The sequence below is a fragment of the Acartia tonsa genome, chromosome 9, assembly GCF_053477335.1.
Source record: "Acartia tonsa isolate MP-2025a chromosome 9, ASM5347733v1, whole genome shotgun sequence".
NCBI classification, from domain to species: Eukaryota; Metazoa; Arthropoda; class Copepoda; order Calanoida; family Acartiidae; genus Acartia; species Acartia tonsa.
In genome coordinates, this window is record NC_137268.1 from 26,382,965 (window position 1) to 26,396,867 (window position 13,903).

General features: G+C 31.8%; 1 protein-coding gene across 3 annotated transcripts in view; it reads right to left on the minus strand.

The window, feature by feature from the left end:
- Positions 1-13,290, minus strand: part of LOC145328635 (uncharacterized) — a 52,525-nt gene extending 39,235 nt beyond the window's left edge. For 2 of the 3 annotated variants that reach the window (XM_080172393.1, XM_080172392.1), the window contains exon 1: positions 11,136-11,411. In XM_080172393.1, the coding sequence (XP_080028519.1) occupies positions 11,136-11,161 (26 nt within the window). In that variant the 5' untranslated portion in view covers positions 11,162-11,411. Of the gene's footprint in view, positions 1-11,135; positions 11,412-12,925 lie in introns of those variants that run through there. The other variant, XM_080172394.1, reaches the window with a different exon arrangement.
- Positions 13,291-13,903: the final 613 nt, after the last annotated feature.

A 13,903-nucleotide genomic window follows, 5' to 3' on the forward strand; every position in this document is an offset into this window, starting at 1 on the left:
GGAGATTTTTGTATCTAAATTTCGTGAATTCCAGGGTAACAACTTCAGAAGGCCATAAAAACTTTATTTTTTTAAATTTTTCATTAATTTAAAATGGCAAACCTCCTCTAATATGATGAATTTTAACATGGACTTCTAAAATAATTAATTTTCTAAAGTTCGATTTTGGGCATAAATAATTTTTTCCACAAAGTTGGATTCCTGGGCTCACTGTGCACCATTTATATTTATTTTTTAGTAGCAGACGAAATCATTATTTTTTCAAGAATTGTCTGCTTCTAAAATTTTCGCCAATTGGTGATTGGTTGTTAAAAACAGGCCGATTCTTATTGGTTTAGAGCTATAGCTACTTGGGAGCGTCCGCCAGTTTGATAGTAATTTGTAATAGTTGCAATATCCCTTTAGAATCTAGGCCGGGACCTAATTAATGGCCAGGTTTCCTATCCCTTATCCCTGAATAACAAGGATGACAACATACATAAGAAGCGAAAAACAAAAATTCATTGCTGGAAAAACGAACAAATGAAAAAGTGAAATTTAGATTAGATGTTCAGTGGTCATATACAAATAGAAAAGACACAGCATAAATATAAAATCACAAAACCTTCATATGGAAATACATATAATTATGTTTTTTTTGTAGCATAATTAAGTAAACAAGGATGACAAAATCCATAAAAGCGAAGCACTGAAACGGTAGGACAAACGGACATTAACACTAGTATAGTGTCAGAACTGAATGATCAGAATATAAATATATAAGAGTCGAAGCAAAATAATAAGTAAATTTGTTGAAAAACTGCTAGATACAGGATAATGGTTATGGACATACTTACATTTTCATAGTTCGCTGTCGGGAAGGGGGGGGGGGGTACTCAAATTTTCAAAATAAAAAAAAACTCTAAGAGAATATTACCAGCTATCCGTTACAGACGTACAGACGGACGTACGGACGGACGGGCGGACCGACCCTAATTATAGAAAAGCTTAATAGTTGCTTGTATTTAAGGAATCTTCACAAAAAGTTTCAGCTGTCCACCCAAAAATGTTTCAGACAGACAGATATTACATACAGATAGATAGACAATGATAAATGATACCAATTTCGTTAGCCCTGGCCTACGGCCCCTAGGGTCAAACAAAACTGGATCTAATCTTATAATTTTTCATTTGAATATCAACTAAAAGCTGTCTATAATGCGATGCGATAAATATCTATTACTACTTGTTAGTCTATAATCAGCCTCTTTAGGAGTTAATCATAGTGAAATTGTTTGATTGTTTTCAAACTAAGAATCATTATGGTAAAAAAATCATGAATCTTGTGTTATAAAAAGTAATTTAATAATTTTAATGTAAATTTAGTCACTTAGTGTAATATCGTTTTTTTTGTTTATGTTAAGGTTTTAACAAAATAATTATTTTAAAAACTTTATTTTGAAACAAGTTGCTACGCTCCTAGCCCCTAGGAAATTTTGCCCCTGGAATAAGGCATATTAACCCCATAGGTTTCGGTTTTAAGGATTATTCTAACTGCTACTAAATTTAGGATTTAAGGGATAAGACAATTGGCAATATATTTTTGTAAACCCCATTTACGACAAACAAAATTGATACGTATTTTGTAGATATCCCAATCAAAATTTGATTGAATTACGTAAAGTTTGTGAGCCAACGAATGAGAGAACGTGTTAATAAAACTTTGGGCACCAGAATAATTTAGTGTCTGATAATATTCACTACTCCCTTGCAATACTACTAGAATTACAAAGACTCTATAAGGCAGTTCTAATAATGGTATTGAACCAAATCCTGTAAAATTTTCAAGGCTAAATTTACATAGATATAGAAGAAATATGTGATTTAGACAAAAAAATTTAACTTGGTAAAAAATTATTGTTTAAAAATGTAATTTTTCAAAAAATAAATTGTTATATAATTTAGTAATATTTCAAGTGCAATTGGAAAAATATCTAAAATACTGTATTTTTGATATCTTTAAAGCATTTGATTACATATAAAGGCGAAGCTTTTCTACAATTAGGATTGGTCCTTCCGTCGGTTCGACTGAAAAGGATAGCTCATTTTGTGGTGATTCTTGTGATAATGTGGAATGGTTTAAAAGCATAGCATTAGCAACTCTATAATCATTACCAGAAAGTCCATATTAAACATATTATTTTTTTAGCTTTATTGATACAAATTTTCAATGATATGATTATCCTTTTAAATTTAATTCCATATAAGAGAGTTTAATAAACACGTTCTCAAAATTGCTGACTCAAAAACGTTTACTACATTATTTGGTTCCAAACTAGAAGTGTCCGAATATTTCAAGCAATACATTTTATCAACAAAAATTAAAGGGATAATTTTGTTTCTTATCAGTAGGGTTGTATAACAATTAATGTTTCATTGTCCAATCCCTTATGATTTCTAGTACATATAAATCTGTATTTATTATATTTCAAGAAAAAATACCTTTTTTGATGAAAATAAAAGTTTACAGATAAATGTTGTTATCAAAAAGCCGTATGAAAATAAACTGAAATAATTATTATTAAATCTTTACTCATGGCTTTCTAACGAGGTACATATTCAATAATAATAACTAAATACGCCATAAACCGGAATTTTTAATAAAAAACCACGGATCTAATAGTGAATGGTAATTTGACGTACACTAATAGTATTACTATCACCCCATCTGTAGATTAAAATCATTAGTTAAATGGTTTAGATACTGCATTTTTGAACCAATCAATCAATATTTAATAAAAGTCCGGAAAGGTTTTAAGCCAACGAATGATAAAACTTGTTTAATAAAACTCCTCATGGTTCTAAATGTATACACAAAAGCTTTGTAAATAACATTATGCCTAGTCGTCCAAGGTATCAATCCATCTTCAAAAAAGCAAGAAAATTGGATAATAAAAAGCTAAGAAATTAAGACGTTTCAAATGGACTATAGGCGTTTAAGAAATGATTATAGGGTTGTTATTTAAATTTTTCCCAATCGCTTTAGAAATCATTATTAAAAGTTTTACATAGAGAGGACATTTCTTACATGCCGAAACTGAAAAATCTTTAAGTATTAAATAACCAGTCTATGGCGTATTATAAATTAATAAAATGCCCGGTCTATTGCGCCAACTAAATCGATATGAAGAAAAGGAGTCATGATAAAAAATCCTCGGATTTAAAAAGTAAATCCTTACTTTTCGTTTTCTAACTAATATAAATATAAAAAGGATAGTCCTTGCGTTTATTTTTTAAAAATTCATCCTTAATATTTTTTTAGGAGAAGCGCAGCTTCCCTTTAATTTAGATATGTCCATACGTCTTTTGGTCCGTTATGTTTGGATAAGGGATAAGACAATGAATGATAAATTGATATTTGTTAATTGTGGCCAATTATGTTAACCAAAATTATACATTCTGTAGATTAAAGTTAAAGGTTGAAAAGTTGGGACACTTCTAGTTTGAGCCAACCAATCAAGATTTAAGAAAAGTACACAAAGTTTTCAATTCAGTGTTCAATTTCAACTTTCCTTATAATAGCTTTATGTTCTCTCTTCTGTCTGTGCACATGTAATGGGAGGGAGATAACATTGAACTGTAAATCATATTGGGCAGGAAAAAAATTTTATACTCATTTCTTAGCTTAAAAAACTTTTGAGACTTTTGTTATATCTTGATTTTATAGTACAAACCTTCACTTTTCTACTATTATTTTTATTCTATTCAAGGGGTAATTTTGTTTATAATACTTGTATAAGTTCTAAGCAAAGCTGTAAGACCTGGAATGTTAGAACAATGTATGAGTCAACTAAAACAGCCCAAGTAGTTAAAGAAATGACAAGTTACAATATCGGAATACTTGGAATTGCAGAATGTAGATGGACAGGACAAGGACAAACCACAACCAAAGATGGCCACCTAATACTTTATTCTGGTCATGAAAGTCAACATATGTATGGGGTTGCTATAATTATTCAAAAACGACATGTCAATTCACTAATAGACTGGAAACCTATATCAGACAGAATAATTAAGGCTAGATTCCAATCAAGGCACTGCAAGTTGACCCTTATCCAATGCTATGCCCCAACAAATGACAAAAGTGAAGAAGTAAAACAAGAGTTTTATGATCAACTGCAATCAATCAGAAACTCAGTACCCAAACATGACATGTGTCTAGTTCTTGGAGATATGAATGCTAAAGTAGGAACTGACAGGACTGGAGTGGAAAATGCAATGGGACACTTTGGCATAGGTACAAGAAATGAAAATGGAGAACTTTTACTTGAATTCTGTTTAAATAATGATATGGTCGTAGGAGGTACATTATTCCAACACAAAAACATTCACAAATATACCTGGACAACACCTGATGGACAAACAAGAAACATGATTGACCATATTATGATCAATAGAAAATGGGTCAAGTCAATGCAAGACTGTAGGAGCTATAGAGGAGCCGACATATTCAGTGACCATGAACTAGTTGTCAGTAAGATTAAATTAAAGCTGAAGCGTACTGGCCATGATAAAAAGAGTGAGATTGGTAGACAATATGATTCTTCAAGATTAAAGGACCCAGTGATAAAGAATGAATTTGTCTTAAAACTCAGAAATAGATTTCAAGTCTTAGAGGACCTAAATGACGAGACTGAGATCACATGGACTTCAATTAAAGAAAACTTTCAATCTACTGCTAAGGAAATCCTAGGACACAAGAAACCAGAGAAAAAGGACTGGATCTCTGAAGAAACATGGAACAAAATAGAAGAGAGAAAGAAGCTTAAAAACAAAATTCATAATGCTCAACATTTGGCTGACATGGGCAATTTAAGAGCTGAATATACTGCTAAAGACAAAGAAGTCAAAAAGCGCACAAGGAAAGACAAGAGAGATTACATTGACAATATGGCTGAAAAGGCCCAGAGAGCAGCTGACTTCGGTAACATGAAAACAGTATACAACATAACCAAGCAATTAAGTGGCAAATATAACAAAAAGAGTGGTGAAACTATCAAGGCTAAAGATGGTAAATTACTCACTACAGAAAAAGAAGTTGCTGAAAGGTGGAAATCGCATTTTGAAGAAGTGTTGAACAGACCTGAACCTGAAATTACTGCTGAACCAGAACCAGGACATGAAATAGACATAGACACAAGACCACCAACTATTCAAGAAGTTAAAGCTGCTATACATAGTCTAAAGAATGACAAAGCACCTGGACCTGACTTGATAACTGCCGAAATGCTTAAGGCAGACATAGATCTTTCTGCTAGGACTCTGACTGATCTCTTTGATAAAATTTGGAGACAAGAAAAGATACCAACTGACTGGTCTAAAGGTATTATCATAAAACTACCTAAGAAGGGAGATTTGAACAATTGTGATAATTGGAGAGGAATTATGCTGCTTTCTATCCCAAGCAAGGTCCTATGTAAAGTTATTTTAAACAGAATTGATGAGAAAATTGACAATAAACTAAGAGAAGAACAAGCTGGATTCCGTGCTGGAAGAGGCTGTGTTGACCAAATTTTCACCCTTAGGACAGTTATTGAACAATGTGTTGAATTTAACAAGCCACTACATGTAAATTTTGTTGATTTCTCTAAGGCCTTTGACTCCATACACAGACAAACACTCTGGAAAATACTAAGAAGTTATGGTATACCTGAAAAGATGATAATTATGATAACTAAATTTTATGACAACTTCCAAGCCTGTGTTTCAGTTGGAAACAATAAGACATCTGATTTCTTTAAAATAAGCACTGGAGTTAGACAGGGATGCATTTTATCACCTATTCTATTTATATTGGTCATTGACTGGGTGATGAAGAAAACCACAGAGGACAAAAAACGTGGTCTCCAGCTGGGCATACTAGGACACCTAGAAGATCTGGACTTTGCTGATGACCTGGCACTGATTTCAGAAACAATTAAACATCTACAAGCTAAGACAGATAGACTAGTCAAATACGCAGGACAAGTCGGGCTCTTTGTTAATGTCAAGAAGACTGAAATTATGAATATACCTACAAACCCTGATCAAACTATAACAATAAATGGTGAACAATTGAAACAAAGCAACAAATTCACCTATTTGGGGAGTGTTATCAGCAGTGAAAATGGCTCAAAAGCTGATGTTAAAACCAGGATTGATAAGGCTAGGGTTGCTTTCAACAGTCTACACAACGTTTGGAATTCAAAGAAACTTGCTCTGAAAACAAAAATCAGACTTTACAACAGTAATGTGAAATCAGTTCTTCTTTATGGAGCTGAATGCTGGAGAACTGTGAAAACTGAATCAAATCAACTTAATGCATTTCACAATAGCTGCCTAAGAAGAATTTGCAAAATATTCTGGCCAAACAAAATATCAAACATTGAGCTGTATGCTAAGACCAAGTGCAATAGTATTGAAGCAGAAGTGAAATTTAAAAGACTAAGGTGGCTAGGACATGTGCTTAGAATGGAACAAAATAGGTTTCCAAAAAAGTGCTTACAATGGAACCCCACCACTGGTAAACGTAAACGGGGACAACCAAAAATGACCTGGCGTCGGAGCACTGAAAAGGACCTCTTTAATTTGGAATTAACATGGGGAGAAGCTGAAGCACTTGCCAAAAAAAGGAATTCATGGAGGAGCAGGGTGGCCGTATTCTCTGGACTCCACAGTCCAAAAGAGAGACGCGCCTGAACTGAACTGAACTTGTAGGTGTACATTAGTTTATCTCCATTGTTTTTATCCCTTGAAATCGAAAATAAATGGGGGTTTAAAAGTAATACTCAACATTTTGTAAGAATTTTCCTATCTTTTTAAAACTATCATAGTGTCCTTTTTATAATATTTACCTAATAGAGAGAGTATTAAAATCTAAATATTCCTTAAACAAGGGCCAATTAGTATAATGAACATCGGTATTACAAGCGTAACATCTCTATAATTACGGTAACTAGTACGTTTTTACATCCAAATGTCATCACAACATAAACGTTAAAAAATATTACAATATAAAAGTGTTACTTTTGTTGGCTTTTATTAATTCTGTTAATTAGGTTGTACTATCCAGCAATGTTCAAACTTTTCAACCAACAATTCTATTTATATTTATCCGAGAACTTAAGGTATAAGTCCATGGACAATGAATAAAAAGTATGATTAACAAAATTACCCCTTTAGTGATTAAAATTATTAGTGTAAAAGTTTGGAAACTTTAAGTTTGAATAATGAAGTCATGAATAAGTTTTAAAAATCTCCAATGTTTTAAGCCAACAAATTTTTATAATTTATAGCCCACTGTAGAATTATTTACGTGTAAAGATTTTGCCAGGGGCGTGCGCAAAGCTCCCTCAAAAATTTTGACACAACCCTTACGAATCTTGAAACCCCCTGACACGTTCTGCCCAACTCAAGATAAAATATAAGCAATGCACGAATTTGAATAATTAGAAAAACATTAATTTATCAAATTTGATTTTTTTATTGAAAAGACCAATGGAGAAATTTCCTGCCATTGTGTCGAACGATCAGTTCAGCTTAGTAAGAGATGTTCACATGAAATTAGAATATCTAAAATCTTCATTTTAATAATTTCAATATTCCTTTTATCTTTGGAAAAAGTTGATTGTAAAAAAGTTATTTTGCAGGTGCCACATCTCTTTTTCTATCTCTAATTAGCAAGGGTGGGGCTATTTAATAATTTAAAATTTATAAATTTAAAAATGTTTAAACGGAGAAGTAAAAAAAAGTGAGGCAGGAACCTTATTTGTTATTATTTTAATTATAACGACTAACAATTAAATTTTATTTCGAATACTCGAATACTGGTCCCCAAAATTTTATAAAACACGTTGTTTCAATCGTTGGTTTACAATCCTTTCAGATTTAAATTATTTCTTTTCCAAACTTTTACACCAATGGTTTTGATATACAGTATTGGTAATTTTGTTCATCATTATTGGGGGATGCTGTACGTAATGGTGCAAAAAATGGGGACAAATTTCAAATTGTTTTGGCGTGTGACGTCATACCCCCATCTCTTTTCTAGAGGGTTTCTTTCCTCCTTCCCTTTTCTTTCCCCTCACTTGTGACGTAAATAAACAGCCCCGTCAAATCAATTTAAAGATTGTCCCCATTTTTTGCACCAATACGTACAGCATCTTATTGGGGGTGTACAGTACATACATTTTTTTTGAATGTCTTATCCCTTAAGATTCCCGATCCACATAGAAGTGCCTATTTATGACATTAGAATTATTAATAAAATTATCTAACGCTATATTAATGATGAAACTAAAATAATGAACTCCCATCCACTCCGTTTACCCTATCCCCTCCCCTCCCACTGGATGAACAAAGTGGCCAATAAATGAGGTCCATAGTAGCACCCTAAATTGACAACAAATTTTCCCCTGGCAATATATTCACGTATTCTATATCATTCTATAGTTACATTATTATTAAATTATTCTAATTATTTAGCTATTTTTATATAGATTATTTTGTATTTTTTATAAAACATTTTTCATGATAAAATTAAAATAAATTGATCTTAATTTGGTATTGTTGAAATTGTAATTTTGATGATAAAATTAAAATTTAATAACAAAGTCCCTGATATGCAGGGATCTTAAGGGATAAGACAATGGACGATAAATTGATGTAATACATTCAATTAGGATGAACAAAATTATCCTTCTGTGATGGAATAGTTTTGGACACTTCGAGTTTGTAGTTACCAACCAATCAAAATTTTTAAAGAGTATCCAAAATTTTTAGCCAACGAAGAAAAGAATTTGTACATACATATTGCTGGGTTTCAGTATAATTTACAGTCCAATGTCTGCTCCCTCACTGCTTATCTTCTCGTGGTTCATTCCCCCCCCCCCCTTCTCCCCACTCCACCCAAAAGTATTTTTGAGACATACAGACAGTCAGATATCCTGTTACTTTTTTATATATATTTCAAAGATTTCTCTGACCAAGGGGCATCTTCTATAACTCACTATGACCGTATGTTTTAATTTCTTTTAAAATTTATGCTACGCTATTTAAAGACGTCATTTGTCTTTTTACTACAACTTCTTTTAAACGATTTTAATATCAATAAAAGCTTTTTCTATTACCACTTCACAAGAAATATTTTTCTAACGGGGGCTATCCTAATTTCTTATTAATTTCTATATGGTTTTATTACCAGGAAAGGTGTTAAGGGTAAACTATCAATTCCCCTAAATAATATTGGCTAAAATAAAACAAAATTGTTGAATTTTATAAAAACAAAGTAAAACATTCAAACAGAAACATTTTTAAAGTCTTAAGGATAATACGAAATACAAATGAAACGAAAGCATTTTTATGAATTTAATTGTTGTAAGGAGAAAACAAAAAAAATATTAAAACACGACCATACAGTAATTGATAGCTAAATAGAAATAGGAGAGAAGAACTATAGTGTGAACCCCTTTTTCGTAAATCTGACAAAGGAACTCCTCCAGCTGACAAAAAACTTTAAAATTTTTCGAGTATATAATTTCTAGAAAGCTAACTTTATATTAAGGAATTCAACAATTCATAGCTAACTTATTAAAGGATTTGTAATATGGTTTACACTATACTAGAAAATAAATTTTAACACGATATAATTTACGTGAAAAAGCTTTATCTTAAGAAATGCGACTATTTACAGCTGACTCTTTATATGAACAAAATGAAAAAAAATATGCCCTTTCCCTTTCCCATATGTGTACAGTGTATACACAGTACAACGCTAGGTCCTGTTGAAAACGTAACGAACGTACTGTTGTATTGCTATTTGTTGTTATTTTATTTTTATATAATTAATTTCGAGGTAAACATGAAACAAACATATGAATTTATGTATTTTAAATGTTTATAATAGATACGAATTACGAATTAAAGATTATGAATCATGTACATTTGAAGTCCGAGATATTATTTTTTTTGTTTTAATAGAAACTCAAGAAAAAAATATGATTTTATGAACTTAAATTCATAAAGGGATTTTTATATTTTACAATAATTGCAATAGATGAAGCATATTTATTATTAATGCACAGATAAAACATAGATGTGAAACAACAATATGAAGGCAGTACTTCATGTGATGGACTTGATTCGAGTAAAAGTTGAAAGAATAGCTCTAATTAACTCCAATAAAAAATCTAGAAAACTTCAGTTTAATTCAACCAATGAGATTTCATGTATGCTCCGATGCGATTCATTTATTGGCTCAATCAGACATTCCCTCTCTTTCTTAGTACCTTTATTGATAGCTAGTAATTGGAATTTAAATTTTGGCTGTTATGAGCAATACTGGTGCCTTTCTTTTTACATTTGTTTTTGTTAGGGATCTTAAGGAAAAAATAGTACAATAATTGGTGTAAATCCCAAAGTAACATAAACAAAATTACTCCTTGGATAGATTAAGATTATTGGTTGAAAGCTAACTCATGAGTGGTTTTAAAATTTTGGGTACCAGTGTAATTTTCATTTTTAATGGTTTAATCATATTTTGCGGTGGTTATGGAAAAATATCAAATAGAATTATCTATAATGTGTGTGTGCAAGGGGGGGGGGGGAGGCCCGGGTGATCCCCTTATTTTTTGCTGAATACAATTTTCCTAGTACGAAACCATGATAATTATTGCTTCATTAGAACTGGTTTTTTATATTCTTTCATTAATTTAACCCTTTTAATATTAATATCCTATTAATTTTTTTCATTTAAAAGAGAAATAGGCACTAAAACCGATTAATTTCCGATGGATTAAAACTGGTTCAAAAATCATGCATAATGTCTTGTTATCTAGAATTTTCCTTAAAAAATGATAAGTTTTATCCCTGCTTTGTACACCCGAACCTAGGGTCCATCAGGGCCAACAAAACTGACAGTAATATATTGGTTTCCAAAAAGCTAAAAATGGTTAAAAAACCGACGAATTTTTTGATAATATTATATAGTTTTTACATAAATGTACACTTAAACATGAAATTAAGGACAGTGCTTTAAATCAATAGGACGATCTAATTTGTATCATTTATCGAAGTATATTTATAATGTTGAAATTTATCTAAAATATTAAAACTCTTACATTTCTAATTCTGATAAGGCATCCATTTTTATTTCATATTAAAATTACTTTTCACTTCTTTAATAGTCACATTTTTATGACTTAAAAAGTTTCTTAAAAAACAAATAGTAGCAAAGGGCAGCCAAAGAAAAACCATTCCAGTATGGAGTCGAAACCGAACATCATCCGCTGGACTTATAAACGGTTCCCAGCCATACTGATAAATGGTGTATAGCATCGTATTACATACAATTTTCCACGAATATCAAATAAAAATCACGTTATTTAAACCAGTTTTGTTACCCGGGCCTTTGGCTCCTCTAAGCTAACAAAACTTGTTTTATTCTAAAAATTTTTAATTTTAATATCTACGGAAAGCTGTCATTAATACTATGCTAGTTTGCCTCCTAAACCTAAAGTAAAAATTCCTCCATTGTATTACATTGTAAACATGCAAAAAAAAAAACAATACTTTAAGTCTTAATAATGATACTTTTTAGCTTTAAATCGTTGCCTGTCTTCCACTGCTAATTCTTTTTTAATATAACTTATAACTTCAAATCTTTTATATAACTTTTAACAACTTTTTAACGTTGATACCGTAAAACTAATTTAGTTTATATGGATAAATTGGACCAGTTTTGGCGATTTTAATAAAATCAAATCATGTAACATTTTGGTATATTTGTATTCCCCCCCCCCTCATTTTATTCCCCTCCTAATTATCAAAGCTTAAAAAAAACATAATATTGGTCTAAAGTGTGATTTTTTGGGTGTATTTGAAAGTATTTGAATAGCTTTAGTATGCTGCTCCTTTTTTTTTGGGGGGGGGGAGGGGAGGTTCTAACGTAATATTAGGTATCAAATTTCATATTTACGTGGATTTTATGACCAATATATGAAATATTACGATTATAAACCTATACAATGGATGTAGATGCTAACATGGACTATTTTCCAGTATTTAATGAAGAAATACTGATGAATGCTATATGTAAGTGCACACTATAGCCCACTGTGAGTTTGCCTAGCTCATTCCTGACCCCAGCCCCCCCCCCCCGGGTCCTATGTCGATGTGACAATTTACTAATTATTAACAAATGTTTAACATTAATGCGTAGTTAGTTTAATGTTTTTATTATTCTTTAAAATATTCATGTTTTTTTTTTATTTAAATGTATGATTTATTCCTTTAATGAAAATTGTTCTTATGTATAATTATTTTATAATGTATGATTTGTTCCCTAAGATGAATAAATCTTTAAACAACATGGACCTCATTTTTGGGTCAGCCCGTTTATCCAGTAGGATGGGAGGGAACGGGGTAAAGGTGGTGAATAGGGGTTATTTCAGCCAGCTGCAAGCATCTGCATCACATTATTAGAGTGCATGATAATGTAGTGCAATATCCAAGTAATAATTATATTGATTCCTATACGATCACTGAAATATTTCTTTAAAACTAAGGTTTTCCATTAGAGTTTTCGAAACGGTCCCAATTAAACCAAATTATTAACAAAATAACTAGTTTCACGGTATCTAATAGAGCAATACTTTCAAAATGTGATGTCTAACTGCAGCCAAGCTAGAAGCTGTATGTATATATGGGGGGCTGAAATATTTAATCCTATTTTAAGATAATCTTACTAAACAATTAAACAAGCTTTTCCCATCCCAAATTTGGGTAAGGCTAACATTATTAATTTATAATCATCAACACTGTTTTTAATCACATTATTATATTGTTAATTATGGATTATATTTTTGCATTAAAAGTTCACTTTTTAAAATCACTAAATTTTAGTATTTACCTGAATTTTTTTGAGTAAAATTTTGTGTATTAATATCAGCAAATTCTTCGGATTATTGTTTATTTTTTTTCCTTTTAGGGGAATGTTTGTAATATCACTTTATTTGGGGGGTGTTTTATAACTCGCCCCCCTCCCCTTGGTGGTGTAGGATAGCAAGTGGAGGTATAGAGAAGATAGCTAGATATCTAGCGGGTACCTAGCAGGCAGGTTGGCTGGCTAGCAAGGAAGGGCAGAGGGTAGGGCTAGGTGTAGAGAAGATAAAAACAAGTCCTAATCCTGTTACTCTGTAGGCTTAGAACTTCTCAAAAGGTATTAAATGTTAGTGATCAAAAGCTGCTGCCATCCTTTCCCCTTTTCATTCCTCTCCATCACTCAACCTACCCTCTCTTATTTTAATTCTTCTTTAATGTCCCCCCCCCCCCCAAACATTACCCCTTAGAGGAAATATTTTAAAATAAGGGAATGCGAGTGAAGGAGGGGGGGGGGGGTAGAAACAGCTTTTTTTATTTTCTTCGTCTTTCCTTTGCCTAGCATAGCGCGCATACAATATCATTGTGTGTGTGTGTGTGTGTTTGGGTGTGTGTATGTCTGTGTATACCTGCTTTATAAAAAGAGCGCATTCCCCCCCCCCCCCCATATCAACCCTCCCTGAGGGTAAAAGAGAAAGGAAGCGCGACTAGTAATAAAGGGCAAATAATTTTGTGCCGTGGCGGCAAAAACTTTCTAGACAAATGACAGTTCTTAGCGGCAAATCCTACTGACCAAACAGATTACATGGCGGTAAATTCATTATTTCTTTGCCGCCAAAATTTCGTGTAGCTTTGAAAATTCCTCTTTATAATACTTTCATTTAAAATTTAATCTTTTTTAAAGATTATTAAATTGCAATTTTTTGACAACAAAAAATAACCATTCCCGCATAGTAACGACAGCTGAAAATTTATCCTAGTTGAATATTTGGTCAACAATCTAAGTTAA